General features: G+C 26.9%; 1 protein-coding gene across 2 annotated transcripts; it reads left to right on the forward strand.

The window, feature by feature from the left end:
• The first annotated feature begins 56 nt into the window (after nt 1–56).
• On the forward strand, nt 57–13,380 carry LOC107456067 (max-like protein X). Of its 2 annotated transcripts, none has more exons than XM_016073829.3 (8): nt 57–158; nt 546–616; nt 3,543–3,656; nt 5,155–5,252; nt 6,877–6,973; nt 8,634–8,733; nt 10,762–10,846; nt 11,969–13,380. In XM_016073829.3, exons 2-8 carry the CDS (start codon nt 577–579, stop codon nt 12,140–12,142), a joined length of 708 nt encoding a protein of 235 aa, XP_015929315.1. In that variant the 5' UTR covers nt 57–158; nt 546–576; the 3' UTR covers nt 12,143–13,380. The 2 variants fall into 2 exon arrangements, with proteins under 2 accessions (XP_015929315.1, XP_015929316.1); XM_016073830.3 differs by having other exon boundaries at nt 83–107; nt 11,969–12,290.
• Nucleotides 13,381–24,014: the final 10,634 nt, after the last annotated feature.

The raw sequence follows: 24,014 nt of genomic DNA on the forward strand, positions 1-24,014 counted from the left end.
ACCGAGAGTAGTAAGTTAAAAGCTAAAATTATGCTGAATGTTATAGAAAAAGATTCTCCCCCCACCTCTGACTAATTGTTTGTTTTGATAAAATATTTTATTCGATGGTATGGTTGATCATAAGCAGAAATTTCTTTTAAATCCTGACTTTTTTTAAAGTAATTAAATCTATTTTAATTAATGTTGTATAATCATTTTTATTTTTCTTTGAGCAATGAACATTTCTGTAAAGAAAAACTGTGAACAAAATTAGATTACTTAATCTGTCTTGATTGCTTATCTTATATATATTTGTAACCATCTTTGTTAAGTAGCTAATTTTTAAAAAATAGAAGTTTAATAATGTAATCTAATATCATATGCATCTCTGTTCAGTTTTTTTATCATTAATTTACTATTATGTTAAAAAGGAAAGTGTAAAAATTTGCCATTAAATTTGTTAATTAAACTTTAGATTTTATTTTTTCTTAAGGCTACAAATTCATAAAACATCATTTATTCATTTTTCAAAAATATGTCTAAATTTCATTAATTTTTGTTTTCAGTTTCATTGCTGAGGAGATTGTAACATATTAGATGGCTGAATCACACTTTACAGAATCAAAGTTTGACTCTGGTAAATTGAGCTGCATTCTAAAATGTTTTAGATTTTTGTTCTAAAAATCTTTTCTAGTTTTATTTTATTCTACTTAGTATTGGTTCTTACATGTTTTTTTTTTTATTGGGGTTTGGTTTCTAAAAAAATCATTCAAGGATGATTAATTGGGGACCCCATTAATTGAATGTGGTAATAAGTTCTACTGATATTGCAGTTATATATACCAAGTATACGAATGAAATATTTATTTACAAGGATTTAGAAGAATTTACGCAAAAGACTGAAATTAAATTTTGTACAAGATTTACATATGTACTTCATATTAAATGATTGCTTAGTGATTAAGAAGTTGAGCTGTCATTTTGAAGAACAGAAGTTTAATCCCTAGCTGCGACTTAAATACCACCCAGCTTGTTTAGGGAGTAAAAGCGTTTGGTACGCAATAATAACAGCATTTCTGCCACCATGCCATTGGTCACAAAATTATGGAGCTGCCTTCATCTGTACAACTCCCTGAATCCCAATTTTCTGTTTCAGGGATATATAAATATATATATATTTGTATCCATCAGTGTTTTCACTACAGCGCGAGAAGGCGAGAATCTCGCTTATTTTTTTCTTTTTTCTCATTAAAAAATTATCAACGCGAGAAGATCGCGCACTCTATTAATCAATTTCAAAATGCTTGAATTTTGGAAAAAAATTCGTCTTCTGCCATTTTGAATAAAATCCGTTTCACTTTTCTTCCTTGATCTTTCATTATTTTCAACATGGATCCCTGTTATCTAGCTTCCCTATTTACCAGTATTGTTCATAACCGGTGCCAACAGCAGAACACAATGCCCCCCCCCCTGAATGACAGAACACCTTTCAGAACACATTTTTCTGCAACCACATGTTCACGGAAGGTAATATTTCTTCATGTAAGACGTTTAAATTTTTTTCAATGCTGCAAATTTACTTAGAGATTCCGAATTCTTCAGCATCTGTTGCAAGGTCATTTAGCACTCAAAACCGAATTAGGACAAAATATCTTANATATATATATATATATATATATATATATATTTGTATCCATGCCAAGTACCATAAGATCTATCCTCTCTATTTTTGTCCTTTTAATTTTTAGTCAGGCTTAATGAAACCTCATTTAAAATCATTGCATTAATGATTTTAATTTAATTTTTAGTTAGAAAAAATAATTATTTTGAAGAAAATTTATATTTCTTAGAATAATGTGTTGAAGCTATTAGTAATTTAAAAGTGCATTAAATATTTTGGTAAATAACAAAAACAAATAAAATGTTGCAGCAAAATTAATAATAATTATTTATTTATCAAACATTTTACTTTTATGATAGATGTTTTTGAGGTCTGCTGATTTAAAGCAGCTTAATTTAAATCACTTGGAGTTTTTTTTTTTGAAAAAACCAAGTGAAAAAAATCTATGATTTAAATTTAATTTTTTTTTCTAACATGTACTTAGTTATAATTTTATGTGTAAAATTTTAAGTTTATTTACTTGTTTAATTTTAGGTAGGGAAAGGGAGCTATTTTCAAATTACCTGTGTTTAACTTTAATAGAATTTTAGTGGCTGTTCTTTATACTATATGTTATTATTCATACTGCTATCAGGACTGCTTTTAACTATGTATGAAAAAAAAATTAAACTTTTTTATTCAATGCAAGAACCAAGTGATAAGATCTTTGTTTTCTGCCATATTTGATTGATCCTCATTTCTGTGGATAAAATTAAATGAATATGAAAAGAAAGAAACTTTTGATTAAGCTAAGAAGAAAATTCTAATAATCTAATAACATTTATTGAAGCTCGTAGCTAGGGCAGTCCTTTCTTCCCAGGAAAGTGTATCTTAAATGTCCCTCATGGAATAGTGGAAGATATTTTTGAAATTCTAATTTTTATGAAGTAACAGAATAAAAGAAAAAAAAAATAATAGTCAACTTTTGCCTGCGTGAGATGTTTAATTGTATTTTCTGCACATGGTTTAGTGCAATCAAAAATTAGAAATAATTTGGTGCATGGAAAAGACAGAAAATAAATATTTTTGCACTTTAAGTTCATGTTTTTAAAATTTTTTTGAAAATATTAAATATTGTATTATCTGAAGTATTTGATAGTTTCTTCTATTAAGTTTTCTTGATTTTGATTTGTGTTGCATAAAAATCCTTTTCAGTTGTTTAATTTTATTTTTTTCATGAATTTTTTTCCCCTGAACATGTGTGTCTTAAAGTTGTGATAAATAGTAAACCAATAAATACACATGTATTTTCATGGATTGGTCAATAATTTATTTTACTAGTTAATTAATTTCATAATGTGATATTTTAATGGTCTAAAGTTTAAAGTAGTTCTGAAAAAAAAAAGGTTTTCTATAAAAACCTGGATAAATGATTGAAAACCCAAGTGAGCTGGGCTTTTTCGAAAAAATAGCGACTTCTTGTGACAATTGAGATTATGAGTGTGTGATGATGACAAGTACTTTGATCAATAATGATTAAATAATTGAGCTTTTATGTATGATTTATTTAGTTTAAAACATTTTTTTTTTAAATGTTTCAATTAAGAATCCACTTAGCATGCAGAAAGTAGTGGACAAGCATTATTAAGGTACATAAAATATTCACTTGATATTAATAAATTTTTCATGTCAAAATATATGTTTTTTTTAAGTACTTTCTTTCGATTAATTTTATTTTTTAAGATTGTTTCTTACTCTTCTAAGTTTAAATTTTTATTATATTCAGCACAAAATTTTTTTGATTAAATTATTTCGCAAGAAGGTTTTGAATTATTTATTTACATTAAGTAAAATATCTTAGGAGTCTGACACTTTCATATTTTAAAGCTTTCTCTTAAATTATTTTAATTAATCCGTAAATGATGTCTATTTTTTAATTTTTTAAAATGTGTTTTAAATTTAGGTTCTGAAAATGACCTGCTCAGTCCTCATACAGGTTCATTACGCTATTCATTTTCTAGCACATCATCAGCTGGATCTCTTGACCTATTCAACTCATCATCAGCTCATAATTCAGGTATTGCTTATAATAATTTATTTTATAAATAAAACATATATGTTTTATTTTTATAAGCATGTTATATAGTCATATATGACTTTAATCAGTTAAATAATTAGGTTGATCTTTATCGATGCTGGGTCATCTTTAGGTATATATTTATCGAAATGCATAAATTCAAGTTTCAATCTATAGCTACATGTTTTTTCTAAGTAACTTTGAAAATATAAAATCTTTATATTTCAATTGATTATTTCTTCTCATAACAAATTGATAACATCACATAAAAATCATAACAATAATATGTAGTCAATCATTAGTACATTGATTTTTTTATAAAGTTAAAGCTAATGAGTAGGAAATATGGTCTTTATTGATGAAAGATCAATAATTTCTATCAATAAAGAAACCAAAAATATCTACTAATCAATTTAGGTTGTGACCTATCAGAGGGATATTTATCCATATTTCTAACTTACTATAAAAGATTTATGGTCTTTGGCCAGGTCAATTGACATTGGTTTGTTTACCTGTTTTTCTTAATGCCACAGAGGGCACAACGATAACATTCATTCTTTAGTTATCACTATATGGTATTTTAGCCCTATAAATATCATTTTGTTTCAAACACATCTAAGCAAATAATACTTACTTTATAAATTACCTTTTTCAGGAGCAATCATATCTAAATTTTCATTTCAAGAAGTCATAATTAAATTTTAAGAAGCTATTTAATGAAAAAAATAATGTTTTTAGTATTAAGATAAAAATTAAAGTAGTTTTCAGTATTTAAAATTGTTATCATTAAATGACACATGCATCCAATCTAAAGAATTTACATCCGACCCCAAAGTAAAAAATTTCAAGTTAATTATATATCATATTTTATAAGTTAAGAACTCCTAAAATTCTTTATTCAAATATCAGCTTCAAAATTCAGTGAAGTTTACATTCAATTTATAAAGAAATTTGTCGAATTTAGAAAATTTGTAAATTAATACTCATATTTTGCTTTCGTGTGATTTATGTCCGAAACAGGCAGTTTAATTCATTTAATTTGAACTTATCATTTTCAGTTTATATAAAACAAATTGTTTTTTGATAGGTTATGATGTCCTATATATTTGATATTAAAATTAGATGATTCTAAATTTAACTTATATTTTGAAAGAGAGCTTTTCTAAGAAATTTGTGTTTATTTTTTATGTCCGGCACCACAGAATTGCCCACTTGATAATTAGTCTATGAGAAAAGTTAACATAAATTTTTTTTTGGAAACTTTGTAATTAAAATAAGTTTTTTATAGCTATACTGATCAATTTAGTTTTATGAAAAGAAGATTTAGCAAAAATAAAAGTATAACAAAAAGAGTTTCTTTTCAATTCATTAACAATTTTTTTTAGTGTTTTATATATTTTATTTTATTATTTTTGTTGCTTTCATAAAAATTCAATCTTTCTGCATCCGATTTTTATTTCATTATTTTCCATTTATATATTTTTATTTTATTTTATAGATGATGAAGACAGTGATGATAAGCCTACTTTAACCTATAAGGAACGGAGACGTGAAGCCCACACTCAAGCAGAGCAAAAGAGACGTGATGCTATAAAAGTACAATCTGTTCACAGTTATATCTATTTTGTTATCATTGCTTTTTCATAATTTAAACATTACTTTGTTTGTTACCAATTTTATCACTACATATTTATGTAAAAGTTTAAATAACAGCCTTTTAACCCATATGTAATTTAAGCACTGAAATACTAAATTTCAAGACTTATTTTAAATAATGGAGAGCGCCTGGATGATCTAAACTTAAGAAAAGGATGTTTGCAAATCCTCTGCTTTATTTTAGTTTACTTTCATAAATAGGTGCCTAGTGAAAATTTGTTTTAAAATGTAGCTTTATGTTTATGTTCAAAAATATGTGAAACTTACTAATTTTGTCTTATTTAAAAAAATAGGTCACTATGTAAATTAATTAAAAACTTGTTTTCATCATTGCATAGCATAACTATATATTAATATTAACTCTAATATAATAATTGACAAGTGTTTGTTCTTTTTAGCAGATATTAAATCGCTTACTTGTGCAACACTTTGATGTAACATAAAACTTGCCTTAAATTTGTAAAAAAACCTGTGTTAAAAAATATCTTTACCAAAAATATCATAAACTTAATATATTCAATAATAAAATGAATTTCTAATCTTTTTAAATTGTTTTTATAAGGAATGTGCTTTTTAAAAATAAATTTTTATATAAAATTTTTTGAAAAAAACCAATGTATTCATTCCTTTGAATTTGTCAACGATTTATTAAGTGTTGTAGGGGTTAAAGAAAGGCTACTGTAGACACTTTTATAAATGCCTCAAAAATGGTTACTAAGCATAATTTTATCGCAAGTTATATTAAGTATATTTACTTGCAGTTGAATGGATAATTTTTGTATTTATTTTTATTTATTCTAATAAAACTTCCTGAAGTATGACATGTTATATTTTATTTTTGTGACATGCGGTTTAACTTTGCTATGAAAATTAACCATGGAAGTTATCTAGTTGTTTAAATTCTTGTTCTGTCTTCAATTTAAGTACATTTTTGATATAAATACTTACTGTAAATGTTCAATATGTTAACTTGCTATATTCTTATTTTATGTCTTGAACTTGAAATTGAACTTTTCATATTAGACACACTTTGTAAAATGTTAAGATTTTTTGATGGTGCTCATTTGTTATAAAAAAGAGAAATAATAAATATAAGTTCATTTTCTTCATTATTTAATTTTGTTTTGTTCTCAGAACCTAGCTTAAAGTTAATGTATTGCAACAAGATTTTTGATCAAAAGAAATTGTATTTTATCATTAAAGATGAGCAAGCATTTTTCTCTAATTAAATTATAACCATCATTTAAGAGTCAAATCTTTTAATTTTGTGCACTAAATTTGAAAATAAATAAATAAAAATAACCTTAATTAATTAAGCATCAGATTACGTTTGTATAAAATGTCTTTAGGAACCTGACTGTAATTAGTACTGTTTCAAACATAAATTGTCCTGCAAAGGCTTTGATTGTCCCAATTTTAGCCCTTTCTGCTTTAGCAGTTTTACTTATTAAAACTTTATAATCACTAAAAGGGATTATTTATTTTTGAGAGCTGTTTCATAATAATTAATTATAATATTTTTTTATAATTTTTTTAATATTTTTTGTATAAAAATAATTTTTAGAGAGGCTATGAAGATTTACAATCACTTGTTCCAACTTGTCATCAGCAAGATAGTATAAGTAGTTATAAGCTGAGCAAAGCTGCAATACTTCAAAAATGTAAGTATATTTAATAAAAATTATAATTATTATTATATTATTTCTTACAATTTCCTGAAAAAGAATCCAGTTTCACAAGTAGTATTATTTTTTTTTACAATTTTTTGATGACCTAATATTTCTTTTTTTAAATTCCTAATCTGGTATAAAATTATTCCTTACCTCTTGGAATAAATAGTGCCTAGGGTTAGGTTGTATTCTTTTTTTGTTTTCTAAATCTTAAGAGAAACAAGGAAAGAATGTGGCACAGAACAAAATCATAGATCTGTTATTCTATGTCAATTATTTTTGCATTGCTTTGGAAATCTATGAAAAAATTTCTTTAAAATTAGAATTCATTAACTATAGTATTTTTTATTATATAGTATTTTGTTACATTTATTATTTTTCTATTAGTAGCTTATAGAAAAATAATAAATGTAACATAAAAATAAGTAAAACTACTAAATAGCTAATAAATTATAATTTGAAAGAAAATTTTTCTATATGTTTCCGAAGTTTTTAAAAATAGAATTCCAAAGCTATGTTATTATTTTTCTTATAGTAGTTCGGGTTGTGGTAGCTCAGTGGTTAGAGAATCGGACTCTGGTCCGGAGGGTCAGAGGTTCGATCCTCCACTCCGCTGGGACCCACCAAGCACATGTGATACACATGCTTGTAAAATTTGTGTAATCAAAAGTCCTGTGGTCGGTTGCTGAGCAGCACCATAAGTATATGGATCTGGAGAAAATTTCCATCCCCTTCAGATCTATGTTTAAATTGGGGAAGTGACCTCACAGATTGTGATGGCATGTCTTTGTATCCTCTGCCGAGATGTATCCCAGACCGCTGCCTATACCGCATTGCGCAGCTCTAATACAAAATAAAGAAAATACCTACCTATTAGTAGCTATTCTGATTTATCTAAGTTTTTTTTCTGTTGATGTCTCTTTTATGGTGCTACATTTTTCAAGTAAATATTGTAATATGAAAATAGCGATAAATAATGAAGAATCAGCAATAAATAATGAAAATGGATGGTACAATTTTTTTTAATGTTTCTCTCTTGTGCTTTGTTCCCATTTTGAAATTTCAGTTTTTATTATTTACTGATGACTTTGATAATTTTTACATGCAAGTATTAATAGGACTTCCCTCCTTTATTATTATTTTGATTTTTATAACTGTTGATTGCAGTATTTATTTTTGAGGCATGGCCAGAAAATAAATTAATATTAAAAATAGATTTTTGTCACTGAAATACCCAGAATTTTCCTTTATCCAAAATTTACTGATCTCCCCTTATATTCGGATCATCCAACTGTACTCAAATTTAATCTGTGAAATGATTAAGATAATGCTTTGTGTTTTTATCGTAAGTGATCTTGCATCAAATTTAACAGTAAAATGAAGTAAATTTTCTGGTAAGTTATGGTTTTGTAATTTTTTTTTTTAAAGAAACTAGCACTTATTAATATTAACAGTAAAATTAAGTATTTCTGGTAAGTTTTAGTTTTTTAATGCTTTGTTTTTTTTTGTTTATTTCCATCTTAGATTATTCAAATATTTTAACAAATCAACATCTTTTGATCGAATATTACTCTTAGTTTCATTTAAAAAGAGTCCATTACACTATTATAAATTGTTTATTGCTTATTCAATATTATTTTATTTTGTTTAGCAATTGATTACATTCACTTCCTCCTTCAACAAAAGAAGAAACAAGATGAGGAACTGGTTGCATTGAGAAAGGAAGTTAGAGCCTTGGAAATCATGAAAACGTGAGATTATTTATTTAGCATATTACTCTTTATTTCTGAAATCTTAGTTATGTAATTATTTTTTTAGGGTTTTTTCAAATTTATTATATTTAATTTTAACTATTATTGAAGAGAATTTAAATATCAAACTTATGTTTCTGCTCTAAATTGTGATTGCTGTCCCAGGCCATCTTAAATGTATTAATCTTCTCATCGCTGCTCCAATTCATTTTAGCTGATTCACTATGTTCGAATTGGTTTGAGCTGACTCAATTTGCACCAAGGCTATGTAGTATTTAAAGCTATGTTGTAATTCATCCCAATTGTGCTTCAAAATAGATATTTTTGTTTAAAAATTTAGCCAAATATGTTCCAACTCGTATTAAAAACAAGTATTTTTCTCAGAATATTGCTAGATTTGTTCCCAAACTAAATTTTATTTGCAAAATTGCTTTGAATTTAAAATTTCCTTTAACAGCTTCTCTTATCAATTTTTTTAAAGAAAAAAAAATTCAAAAAATCAGCATATTTTTTTATTTTATTAATACAAGGAAATAAAACTAAACAAGTAGAAACTTTAATTTTTTTATGTGTGAAAAACATTTAATTTGCCATCAGTTCCAAGTTACCTCGGGCGAATGAAAAAAGGTTAAATATTAGTATTTTTTCGATAGTTTTTAAAACAATGGACAACACAAAGTGATACTTTCAACACGCCAGTGAAGTGGTGTGCCATTTTTTTTACTCGTGTAAATTCAGCAACCATCGTATATATAATTACACTAAAGACGTGTGCAGTCCAATAATACAACAGCCGAACTCTCAAACAAAACTTGGCAAACTTCCAATCGCAGCAGATTATTATTATTATTTTTCTACTTCCCGCTGAGTAAATCTGTGATAAAGCAAAATGTACTGACAAAACAAATCGTGCTATATTCCCAATTTTTGTCAACATATAAATATTTGCAATATTTGAAAATATTTATAATGTTGCTGTTCTGAATACATGAACAGCAACAACCGAGTTAACTCAGGTAACCTGAATACCCGAGTTAACTCAGGATAATCAGGGAAGGTTAATTAGATTACCTGAGTTAACTCAGGTAACCTGAATACCCGAGTTAACTCAGGATAATCAGGGAAGTGGCTAAGTTTGAATTGATGAGTAATATTAGTTGTTTTGAATAAGAATTTATTGTATTATTAAATATTCGATAGATTAGAATTGTTTTTCTGAATTTTTCCAAAAGTATTAAGCTGTTGCATCTAACTAGTGCCAAAGAGGAAAATAGTTGATCCAAATTCAAAGAAAATTTCTGCCAAAAGCATTTAATCTCATCAGTGAGACATCAAGCTGGCGAGAATATTATTTTATTCTGGAACACTTTGCACGATGCAATGGCTTGAATCTCTGTTGTTTGATATGCGTGTTTTATATGCCTTTGTTGTTTCATATAACATATTTCATATTGCTCTGTTGTTTCATATGACATATTTTCTTATGTTATTTTATAATACAGTGATTTGATACGGTCTTATTTAAAAATATTATTGATTCAGATTTTTTTTTATTTAAAATTATAATTAGTGCTTTAAAAAAATAATAATATTTTCCATTTTAAATTTGATTTCCTTTCTTATTCCTTAAATGTGAACATTGTAAGAGCAATGCATAATTATAGAAAAATTGTCTTGTTCTACGCAGCTACTCAGCATGATAAAACATATTATTCATTTTTGACTACTGCAAATTTAATTTTTGTTATTCTTTTTTTTAATCATGTTTTTATAATTTTTTTATCATGTTTTTATTATTTTATATGAAAGATAATTGTTGAAAATTTAATTTAATATGATCATTTCTTACATTCTTTCCTTTAGTGTTGTAAAGAAAAGTAAAACGTCTTTAAAAGCATAATGTTTAGTTAAGGATATAAAAAGGAAATCTGTTTTTTTTTCCTTTCATATTTTATTATTAAAAATTATCTACTGATAGAATACTCTTAATAAGCTTCCTAATGCTTTTTTTTCTTTCATCATTTGCAGAAACTATGAAGCTATTGTTAAAGTTCATCAAAGTCAACCAAATAAAAACTCTAATAAAGTTAGTGAGGACATGAAATTTCAAGTGGTGAGTTGTATTTAGAATAAGGTTCCACTGTTCATATTTCTGTTATTAAATATTAGGTTTTAATAATGTCAGAGGTGATTAATTGTTTCATACTAGTGTTTGGTTTTCGTTTTTGCTAAAAAAAAATGTCATTTTTCCAAAATTCTTATTTTAAAATATTAGTTGTGTTTTATTTTGAGGTGCTGTTATTACACTAAAAAGAAATACATCCTCATCAAATTGTTATTTTTGTTTTTTATAAATTCGGGACATTAACTGAATGTTTTTTTTTCTCTGTTTGATTCTTCTGAAAATATTTTTCATTTTTTTTATGACTGCACTAAAAATAAGTAAAAATTACACTGGTCTAAAATAATTTTAAGTAAATAACGAAAATAAAAAACACTACAGAGATTTTTAGAAGTTGTTTTGTAAGTATGTGATAACACCGTTTTAACATTTAAGCAAATATATAAAATTTATGAAGAAGGCTTTCAGAGTTTTTTTTAATTTCAGCAATATTACAAATTCTACTAGGAAAATGCAAATTCTTTCCATAAATATCTTCCAAAATTGTCAATTGATGAGATTTTATTTGATGTAAATCTTTAAAATCTGGTAATTTATGATTTGATTAAATAGACACTTTTAAGTTGAGTACCCACACAATATAACAAAAAGAAAAAAATCTTTTAGCTTTATGGAAAATATTTAAATTGTTCCTAGACTGTAAAGTGTGACATTAGAAATTCTTCTCCTATGTATCCTCATTTTTGTTCCATCATACTTCTAAAAGTAAAAAATAAAAATGCTTCTTTGTCAGATAAGAATTATTTGACATGAACTCTGTATTTTTATAATGAAAGTATACAAATTAACATTCAAGCAAAAGTCACTTTGATAAATCTGTAACTCAGAAGAATCTAAAAATAACCATGTTGAAATATATCATACTGTTCAGCATGAAAATGAAATGTTATAGTTAATTCATGTAAAATGTCAATCCCCAAATTCAAGAACTTGTAAATTAAGTATTTTATCTTCTAAGAATGTGTGCATAGTTACTTTGCTCGAACACAGATGAACATTGAAATTTTGTATTCATATTGTTTAATAATTGAACTTATTTTTGCTTCATTTTAGTTCCAGGCAGTGTGTGACACTTTATTTCAATCTTTCAATTCAGCAGTATCTATTTCAAATTTTGGAGAACTCTCTGCTTGTGTTTTCAGTTGGTTGGAGGAATATTGCAAGCCTCAAACACTACAGGAATTGATGATTTCACTGTTTTACCAGTTGAACTATCATGTCACATAACTAGTGCACTATCTGAAATTTATATCATGTGATAGCATTTACTTTAACACTGTCATGGTAATGAGTCAAGAAAGTGCTTTTGTTAAGTCATTAAATGTTTATATCTATTCATTATAAATTCTAATATGATGTCATATGATGTATACATCTAATCTAATGTGATGTATACATTGAAGATTTATATTGTTGTTGTTTTTGAATTATATATATATTTTTGTATTTGATATTTTTTTTTCCTTCGTAACAATACGAAGCATTTATGGAAACTTAATTTATTTTATTGATGCCTCTACAATGTACGAATAATTAAAAATGGAACAGCTTTTGATCTAATGATCGGGTTTTTATTTTCTAAGATATAATTTTAAGGATTTAACTTTAAATATGCTAATAAATTTGTGCAAATGATGTTTTAAATTACAAAAAAGGACAACAAGAATGCTTTTTTTTCTGAATAAACCAAACTTTTTTTTCTTCAGATTAGTTTTTTAACTTTAAAATTATGGGGGTTTGCTTCAAATTTATTATTATTTTTTTAGTAGTTTAGTCAGTAGAGCATTGAAAAATGTCTTTTCTTTATTGTCAGTTCTACTTTTTTCGTATTTTTTCTTTATCTTTAGAACTATTTGTGCGAATAAAAAACTTTTACAAACTATTGTCTTATTTTACCAAAGAAGCAAAAAAATTTTCTATGATTCATTTTTATTTTTATCATTTAATATAATGATTGTAATACAACTTATGAACTACAAGATATGCAAAAGTTTTCGAAATTTTAAATTTTATTGAAATGACAAAATGAAACATTTTGAAGACATCAATCAAATGGTGTTCTAAAAATGAAAAATTAAGATTTGCAACTTTTTTCTGAATCCCATAACTCAGAAATTATATGACTAATTGTTTTAAAATTTTTGATTGTGCCATTTAAAATTAAATTGTTTAAAATGGTGCGAACATTTGTTTATTTTAATACTCATTTTTTTCCTGATTGCAATTGTATTAGATAATAAAATATTAAAATTATTATTAAAAAATTACAGTTACCTTGAAATTTTCTTTGAATGAATGAGTTATAATTGTAGGAAAAACTTTTTGATTCCATGGAACGGTTCTAGACATATGGTGAGCTAAGCAAAAAGTGAATATAATATAAAATTTACTAAACTTCTGATATATTTCTTATTGGAACTATATTTTCAATATTGTTATTTTTAGGGGCAAAAGTATTACAAAAAGTATGTTTATTCAGCAAATGTACATTTTCATCATTAGTTTTGTAACTTAAAATATTGTCAGCCTAAATTAAATTTCATAATTAAAGTTAGATTAACTTTCATAATTAAAGAGTTTCATAATTAAAGTTAGTTAAAATATTAAAATTATATCTTAGTGTGTAAAAATCCAATAACTAAATTAAAAGTTATTTAGGTTATTTGTTTGTTTTTATTATTTTATTTTGTGCACGGTGCATTAAAAAGTATAAATATCTTTGCTTTGTTATAAGTTAAATTCATAATATAGTATAATAAAGCATTACTTATCAGGACAAAATGAACTAAACAGTATGCCTTAAATACATTTTTATAGATTTATAAATAAGTGTAAAAAATACTAAGTATATTAGAATGAAAAGTGTTTTATTATGTAAAATTGGTTCTAAAGGAATTGAAGTTGCTGAATGAAAAGAATGAAAATTCTATTTCATTTCATTCAGTTCATCATATATCTATATTTGTTGAATACTTCTTTGCTGTCTAGCAATTTTCTCATTTCATCACATTGCTGTAAAATTAGTAAGGTAGTCCTTAAATCTAGGTTAAGACTGAAGTGCCAAAATCTTTATTTTGAAGGTGTTTAACTGGTTGCCTTGCTTTAAAAAAAAAAACTTGAACACTACTATACTGATATATGCCAAATCATTTTTATGTGAATAAATTTAAAAAATAATATTTTTAATTTTTGAAATTATTTATTATTAAATAATTATTGTACTAAATTTTATTGTGCTTTAAAAACAGTTTTATTAAAATTTTTATTATTTTTGTAATAAACAGTAAGTAGTCTGTATGACATATACAGCATATTTTCAGAAATATATATAAATCCTATTAATCATATTTTACTGTTTCATTATATATATATTGTTTAATTAATTGCAAAAAATATCACATTTAATATTGTCAATTTTATTCACTCATCTACTAATTTAATCAATAGTCATTTGAACAAAAATAAAAGTTGTATTTTTTTGTAAAGTTTTTTAAAATAAATATTTTTTTCTATTCTAATAGTGATATATATTTAGATCTTTGACCTTCTGAAATGAGAGGGGAAATTTTCAGCTTCTTCTCTATAACAAAGTCCCCCCGTAATCTAAATTTTATTTTAGAATGTGTATCTTTTTCTTTTCTTTTCTAAAAAAGCAAAGTTTTTCTGATTCAAAATATTCCATTTTTAGGAAAAATATTATTTTATACTAGCATTTTTTTAAATCAGGTGTTATTCATTATCATTTTTAACATGCTTTATCAATACCATAAAAATCATTATTTTTATCTTTTCGATACGAACTTGTTTTTTGTAAGGAAAGAAAAATCATAAAAGGTGATTTTTTTAGCAATCAGAAATTTTTTTCAAAAGTATCATTTAAAATATTGATTAAAAAAATTATTGATAATAACTGCAACAAGACTTGTTTCCATGGAAAGTATTGGCAAATGTAAACATTAATAAAACACGTTTTGAATATCAAGTTTTATGTAGCTTTTTTCCTACAGTGAAAATTCCATGACAAAAAATTTTAATTCATTAAAGTTTGCAATTGTTTTTATCTGTTTGTTGAAGTATGTGAAAGTGTTAATAAAAAAAATAATAAAGCTTGTCTTTTTAAATATGTATATATATTAAAATATTTTATTCTTTTTAAGAATTGTATTTTTTTTATCACTTAATCATTTGATTTAAATCATTGGTAACCAGCCATCAATTATTTGTTAATGTATTGAGATGTGAAATCTTGGTTAAATTTTTAGAATCAAATAAGTTGTTAAAATTATTGCTAATATTAGTCATTGATTAACTATCATAAATGAAAAATATTTTTCCAAGCTATTTTGTTATGAAGTTTTATAGTGCCATTATTTTTCTGTATATTTAGAAATCTCTCTGTTATGATAGAGAATACTGTTTGTAAACATATAATTTATTCTTGAATTTTTGTCATGTTAAAGTTTAAAAATGTTTTTTACTCTGAAAAATAAAGTTTATTTAAATATTTTATAGCCTTGTATTTGACTCTGAAACATACTCCTTCAAATCTTTTTAAAAACTGATTACAACTTTTCCGTAACACTACCAGAAATGTTACATTTTAGTGCCTTAATTTTATTCAAAAACTTAAATCCATTTAGATATGTTTCTCTGAAATAGGATAAATTATTTTTGTTTGAATTAATTTCTCAAATTGACAATAAATTTCTAAAATAAGTTTAAAGATCTCGGTTTAAAATTTGAGGTTTAAGTTTTCATATTATTACTATTTTTATTAACTCATTTTCTTCTATGTTAGGGTTGAATCTGGTAATTTAAATTACCAACGCTTTTTGACTAAATAGAGTGCTCAAATCTGACTGAAACTTTGCTTCTGATATCATTTATTGTTTTTTACCAACACAATTTATCGCATTTATTATTAATTTATTATCAATCGAAACTTTGACCACTTTCCGACTAGCTGGTGCACTTAAATTTTAAATGAGGCTCTGTATTGGATACCAATCAAGTTTCAGTCGTTTCTTCATCGCTACAGGCAGAATTTATTGTTTTATTACCAAATAGTATTTTTCAATTAAAATTCAAACTTCAAATAACTAGAATATTCAAAAATCATTCAAAACCTTTCTGCTGATGACAATGCAAAGTTCCAGTTATTTGTTGTGTATTGCAAGCCTTCATATTACCACTGTCAATTTATCATCGATAAAAATTTTGACCATTTTCTGACTAGTTCTTGTGCTTAAAATTTAACTGCAGATCTGTGCTGCATGGCAATACAAGTTTCTATCATTCCTGATGGTTAAAAGCAGAATTTTTATCACTGTTTTAAGGCTAAATAAAGTTTGTCCTCACTTGAAGAAATATCAACCACTTTCTGACTAACTTAAGTCCTCGCATATCAATTAGAGTTCTATGCCAATACATTGCAAGAATTTATTATTAATATTTTATACTAAAATTAATATAGATAACTTATTTACATAAATTCACACCAAAATAATAGCACGAAATTAATAAAATACACATTTAAAATATAAAAAAAGGCTCTTTTAATTTAAATGAAGCGAAAAAAATAATTTTATTTCGCCCAGACATGAAAAGAAAAATATAGAATGGATCACTTTCGTAATAATCTTATTAATTTCTACCACCAGCAAAAATCCCCCCTTCATGTTTTACATCTGACAAATGTAAATTATTTTCTCCTATTTCCATCAATTTAAAAAGACGCTTTTTAAAATTTTTATTTTATCGTTTGACCTTAAAAAATCTAGAATTTTTAATCTCAAGAATTTCAAAACTCTAGAATAGTTTTATTAGATTAAAAAAGAAAAAAAAATACAAGGCGAATTTTGCAATTGGTAGTTTTAAATTGGCACTTTTATTCTGTAAGTTTTTATTTATTTGTTAGTTTAAGTGGACGAAATTTATTTGGAAGTTTAAAAATACTTATAAATTTTCACCATGGAAAGACAAATTATATATTTGAATAAAGTAATTGTATAACTATGTTGCTTCAATTTTGAGAGACAATTTTAATGAAACATTAAGTTAATTGAGTTATATCTCCCAATTTGATTAGCAAGATCAGATATTTCATATTTTTCATAAGTTAACGTGGTGTTAAGTAAATAGGAATAGTTTTGTTTTATTGTGAAAATTTAATGTAGATGATTGAAACAATACCGTCAATGAGTTTTATATATTTTGCATAGTTGAAAATTTGAGTTTAAAAAATAGACATTGCTTAAATTGTTAGTTTTTATTTATTTATTTTCTATTTTATATAACTGTCGTTGAACAACCGATCCAAATTTTTGGGTTAACGATTGCGTAGTCTTGTAATTTTGAACCCTATCAAGAAGACAAGGAAACTCTTGTAGCATTGGGAGAAATTTGCCTTCGTGGACGACTTTTTGAACTTAACTAACCCGCATTTGTTTTGCATGGAGAGGAAGGCCACGAGAACCTTCCACGGTTAGCCTGCCGGCAAAGGGACTCTGCCCCATGATCCGTCTACGCAGGATATTTCAAGCCAGCACTGTGGTCGGTGCAAGCCGGATGCGGATTCGTGTCGACGAGCCATCGCTGGTATTCGAACTCGATACACATCATTGGGCTGTGAACGTTCTATCTCCTAAGCCATTACGGTTCAAACTGTTAGTTTGAAAAAAAAATATAGCTTGATTTACGTATGTTTTTAAAAATGGACTTAGCTCAAAATGCATGTTAAAGTCAATGTATATAGCCATATTAAGAAAGCTGACATAGTAATTGAACTCTGTCTTAAAATGTCTCTTAAGACACTGGAATAATTTTTTAATTGATAGATGTTTGTGTGCCTAATTAATATTTTCAACTCAATTTTTGATAATGCTTCTAAATATATACTAGGGATCCTATCCTGTGCCAACGGTATCGCAGAAATGCTATCACAGTTCTTTTAAAATTGTTTTGCAAATCGAATTCGCTTTGCTCGCTTATTGTATACATATATTATTATTATTTTTTTAATATTTTGGCCTAGTATGCTAGTATGTACGGTAGTATTCTTATTCAAAAGAAGTTTGGAAAACATGCAACATATACATATTATGAAACCTTAGATTTTTTTTAAATGTTCTATACATTTATATGATTTGATTTATATGTAGCAATATACATAAGTTGGCTAAGGCACATTAAATATTGTTTCCTTTTTCATACCTATAACCGTTCACTTGCTAGATGTTTTAGGCTAGTACTCATTTTTAAAAAGAAGCTCTAAATATTAAGTGTGTTTAGATAAATTGTTCTCTTTTAACTTTCTAATTTCTGCGCGTTTTATAACTTAGCGTTTCTCAACTTACGTGAGAAATGAATTAATTTCTGTTAAAAAATTTACGTTAAGCATTCATGCTTATGATTACTTACTCACTTGATATTTTAGAACTTTGTTACTAATGCGGGATAGAAGTTACATCGGACTTCTAACTTTCTACATTGTGTTTAATATAAAAAGAAACATCATTAGTGGTGGTTATCAAATGTGAAGGTTAATTGAGAAATCCATTTCCACTTGCCATACTAATTGAAAAAAATCTACAGTATTTTTTTTTTCCAGTTTGATATTTTTCCGGCTTATTACAATCACAAATTTTACCCTTAGGCTGATTAAAAAATTTCTGAGCATTTACCAAATCAGTATGAATTTGCTCATGTTTATGGCAAGGAGCTTTGCATTGGCACTTTGAGTTAGTATCAAATGTTTTCCAGGTAGTCTAATAGATTGAGGACTCATCGCAAAAGGCATGAAATAAATCAGACTAATTAAATAATGAATGGTTTAGTTTCTTGCTAGCCTAAAAATATCTTGTCTCAATGGATTCGGCCTAAAACGTGTTAAGGTTGATTAGAAAATAGCCTGAAGCAAAATTGTGTCAATAGTTCGTGTGAATCCAGATTTTCATAATTGTCTGCTTGACTACAGGATCTTTTAAATATTCTTTTTCGGTGATGCGCTTCTCAAAAAAGAATCTCAGAAGAACCTAGATTTTTGAGTGTATCATAAGTGATTTTCCTTTCGATATTTCGTTTTCGAATTTTGCTCCCCAAATTTGGGGAAAATTTTTGAATTTTGAGTTTATTATAAATCTTAACTTTCTAAAAATATTTTACTTTTGCTTGTACACCAATTATTTACCAAGTTGTAGAAGTTTTTGTGCAATGTGATAGCAAAGAATTGACTAATGATAAGTCTTTAAATGCGTTTAATTCTAAATCAGAATTTTTTTTCCTCATATTTTACACCACCCTTAACACGATATCTCAAATTGCTTTAAAATATTTCTCTATAATTTTTTATGAATGTTTATGATTATAGTACATTCTTTTTGAACTACAGACTTAGAAAAAAAGTAGAACTTAATTTTTTATGCATGTTTTTTCGTAAAGAATATTGATCCCTAACTCAGCAGTATAATCAATTGCTTTTTAGATAATAGTTCAAAATACAGTTGATAACCTTCTAAATAAAATCCTCATAAGTTTTTTTGTTTTAGGTGATCGAAATTTTTTACAGTGTTTACCGTATATGCAAAAGAATGCTTTTTTTTTAAACCTTAAATGGCCATATAAAAAGAAAATAATTATAATGATATTTTTTTGTGTGCTTTTTTTTAAGTTTTTTTACACATAGCAAATAAACTAGTTTTTAAAAATTTTATATTAATATTTAAAAAAAAAAAAACTTGTCGAAGACTTTAAAAAACATCTAAGAATGTTTAAATAAATCTTATTGACTAATTTTGTAATTTTTATTTATAAAAAAGGTTCTTTTTTATATGGGTTCTTTAAAGATGTGGTTATTACCTTATTTTTTAATATATCTATATGATAAAATAAATAATAATATTTACATGTTTCAATGTACAGTTCAAATAAATTTCGCGGGAGTTCGAATCCAGCCTGCCAAAGACTCCCCTTGTATAAATGGTGATTGATGTACGTTAAATCTGTCGGGTCTCAAAGTCCTCCATGTTCCCATAACAAATCAATACCTCTGGGGGTACTGAATTGGAGATTGATCGTTCTCTGGTTCAGGACAAAATTACTATCTGTGAACGAATGCATGGATGTATGAATGGGTCCGCCCTATAAACGGGTATGACGTATGACGGGTGTGGCAGAAGTCGAATTCTTGGCCATAGATGGCGCCACTGGAAAACAAGAACAATCGCACCTCCTCTGCCTTAATGCCAGATGATGACAACAACAACAATAAATTTCAGATAAATTGGAAGTATTTTTTAATTATTATTTTTTTCCGAACATTATCAGTGTGGGGTCTTCTGGAATGTCCCGCTTGCCACCCTCTTGCTGCAGTTATTCTAATTAGCTTACGAACTATACAGTCTGATTTTTCATTTCATAGTATAAAATGTTTTATGAATCTAATACTTAAAATATACAACATGAATCTAACTTTAAATATAAAGACATTTTATGAATCTAATACTTTAAATATGCAAAGAGGCTTAAAAATGGCTCATTTAAAAGAAGTCTGATTCATTGAATATTGATGGTTAAAACTTTTCGGCATTTCCACGGTTTGAGAACAGATGCTAATCAGATCAAAAATACAACTAGGATCACCTTTTTTTCCAGAGTCTTTTGAAAGGAATAAATTTACTGCTGAATATTTTACTGCTACTAGTAAAATACATCAATAGAAGCATTTTACCGGAAATTATAGTGGGCGAACTAGTCAAATCTTAACAATTCATTTAAAAAAGAAAAAGCAAACGATAGTTTCTTTTTCTTTGACTTTTTTTCTATATCTTTGAGCAATTGAACTAAAGTGGTTTGTCTCTGGGAGCCGTGATAAATTAACTTAGAGCCGCAACACTGTGTTCTTTTTTGCATGAACTCAATTTATTGACTTCTTTTCAAAGTAAAGGCTGAAACATATAAGAAAAAGTTAAGCAAAGAAGAGAATGAATTCCTTTTAGAATTGAAACGAAGGTTTACTTTTCGGATCATTCTTTTGGAAGAAAAAATTTTTTGGGATTCGACTGGAAACCAAGTAGAAGAAAGAAAAAAAAATTAAGTATTTCTCATTTTACAATACCTAGTTTAAGAAGCGTTGATTTTAAAGTAAATATACCCGATGGTGGGAAAAGTCTTAATCTTTTAACAATGGCGCTTCTTTCTTTTTGAAAATAAGTGATACATTCTAAACGAAATAGGAAAAAAAATGCGAAGCACAGTTTTTAAAATTGTCAAACAGCTTTTACAAATAATTAATTAAATTGTACACTCATTATAAAGAAACGTTTTAGTTTACATACCGTAAAAGAAGAAATATAGTAAATGGAACGTTTAAATAAATTAAATGAAACTTGGCAGTGCTTGTTATATATTTATTTTGTTTTTATATCATGCTTTTTGAATGTAATTCACGGTTTTGCATAATTAGTTTCTTTGTAAAACTTGCCAAAAAGGAAGTTGGAAAAAAAAAGTATACAAATTAAGGGTCGCAAATTATCATTTAAATAAGGAATAAAGAGTAAACTATAAAACCTATTGAATCAGTTGGGAGGAAGGCCGGTTTAAAAACATCAAAACCAGTTTGATTGTTAATTGAGGCATGGAAGCTTTTCTCTAATAATTGTCTTGTGATTCCTCGTTATGTTTCCTTCCACAATAAACAAGTTTTGATGATTTTACATTCATGTCTATAAATTAATGATAATACCAGAGCCGGCATATAAATTTTCAGGAATAAGACAAACGTGACTTATTCATAAAGCCCAGCTATTAAACAAAATGTAAAGAATAAACGACGGTGTATGCATGATATTATTCTTAAAAACTACTATTTTTTTCCCTGGAGCTATTATAAAAAATATATCCTTATCCAAAATTTAATATTACTTGGTCCGTATGATGGTTATTGATACATTGCATGTCTCGCATGCGATGAAATACAGTGAGTACAACGCCTAGACATGCTAAGTATCACATAATTGAGCTGATCTCGGGGAAAATTACTTCATTCCGCAAGCAATGCCTTCCAAAGTTCTTGTACATGTGTAAGGGGTGGTTTACGCGCTTCAACTAGTCTACCAAGCATGTTCCACGTGTGCTCAACCAGGTTCAAGTCAGGTGAAAATGCTGGTCATTCCATACGGGTGATATCCTCAGATGGGAGGCAATCATCTACCATGTTTTCTCTTTTCGACGGATGTTGTCATCCATAAACTCTTCTGTCCCATGACATTCCTAAACAAATTCCCTAAGAAAATTTTTGTTCCATGATAATGTCCCGATAAATTTAGTCCATCATGGTTCTGGTTAGAATAAGCAGATCTGTTTTGGTACCCAGTGCAATTCCAAGCCAAAAGAGCAATCTTACACCACCGCAACCACCGTCAATTATGTCTTTATACCTGGTGGGTATCTGATGAATGAATGAAATATGAAAGTTCGACGTGAAAAAAACAACAAGGCAAACTTGGACTCATCTGTAAAATCACACAAGTCCTCTATGCCGATGTCTACCCGAAGTACATCTGACTAGCCTGCTAGCATACAGGCCAATATTTTCCAAACATCTGTGTGCATGGTTTGCCTTGAAACTTTGATAACGGTGGCTGCTTAAGCTTGTGCCTCATCTTAACTCATCCAAATATTATTATCTATTAGTATTATAAATATTTAGACCTATTGGTGAACAGAAGTCATTTTTCGAAGTAATCATTTTTTAAAATAACATTTATATTGTCATAATCCTAATATACCATCCTAAATTTGCGAAATGGCCCAGGATTAAGAGTGGTGACTGAATTCCGCTAGGCCACCGGTCATGACTGTCTGCGGAAACATCTGTCTAGATTTGGTATCGTTCCTTGCCCGGTATGCACTCTTTGAAGTTCTGGTGAGGACATGGACTCCATGCACCTTCTCCGCTGCTCTGCACTTTGCAAGAATTCTATCACTGAACGCTATTGGCTAAATTGGGGACATGTTGTTATTAATGGACTTTGTTGCAGCATCTTTTGTTTCTGTTCTTATTTTTATTCGATGCTTATGTATGCTCTTACTGTCTATAATCTGGCATTGGAAATATAAAAAAATATTGTTATAGCATTATATTGTTATAATATTAAATAACATTATATTTTTCAAACAAATTTGATAATTTCGCAACTGTAATTTAATATTTTCGCTTACCAAACAGGTGTATATATTAAATACTATTTTTGCTTGCATCTCATTGCACATGAAGCTGATCGTTATGTTCTAAATCATTTAACAGATCTTTTTATTTGTAATTTATAACAGTATATTAATGTCATTTGAGCAAAAATAATAACTGTAAAAGGGTCAGACCACCTTACTAAATAACTTTATCATAAATGTAATGCAGAATAACATAATGATAATAATAAGATAAAACAACAATTCCCTTAGTTTTAAACTCTTGAACTAAAAGGGTAATAATAGCAGTACAGTAAAATAACTTTAAATTTGGAATACAAAAATATTTATAGAAAAACAATACCTTTATGATTTTCATTAATTTTATATGAATAGTTTCTGAGTAACAAAATTTCAAACATGTCGTATTTTTAAATGACCATCAAAAGTTTTATTTTTAAATCCATCGAAAAAAAGTCACATTAATTCCGAGAAAGAAAATTTTTTGGGTATGATATCGTAATTTATAATTTAATTGCGCGAAGAAACTACCATATTGTCCACTTCTCAACCAACTTCCGCTTCTCAAATACTCGATCTTGCATCATAGTATGTGACAAACCAATCAAAAGTTATTCTGAGCATTCGTTTTTTTTATCTTGCACATCCAGCAACATGTCAGGATTTAATAATGCGCAGCAAATATCTTATTATATATTTGAAGTTCTTCTTACAGTATACAACGTTTGAAAAACTAAATCTATTTTTGGAACCAACATTTATTAAGGAAAATAAATTTCACCGAATTTTATGATCAGTTGTTGCGTTCTTATTTCATGTCCAACACAGCAGATATTTCACTTACTTCTCGAATGTACGTATCAGAAATTGAAAAGCATGAAGGATAAAATAC

Source organism: Parasteatoda tepidariorum, chromosome 3, assembly GCF_043381705.1.
Source record: "Parasteatoda tepidariorum isolate YZ-2023 chromosome 3, CAS_Ptep_4.0, whole genome shotgun sequence".
Lineage (NCBI taxonomy): Eukaryota > Metazoa > Arthropoda > Arachnida > Araneae > Theridiidae > Parasteatoda > Parasteatoda tepidariorum.

Excerpts from the sequence above, each read along its gene's own strand:
- LOC107456067 (XM_016073829.3), top strand. The coding sequence starts at position 577 with ATGGCTGAATCACACTTTACAGAATCAAAGTTTGACTCTG. Across the intron at positions 3,657-5,154 it reads ATCATCAGCTCATAATTCAG|ATGATGAAGACAGTGATGAT; the intron begins GTATTGCTTATA and ends TTTATTTTATAG. Across the intron at positions 8,734-10,761 it reads GCCTTGGAAATCATGAAAAC|AAACTATGAAGCTATTGTTA; the intron begins GTGAGATTATTT and ends CATCATTTGCAG.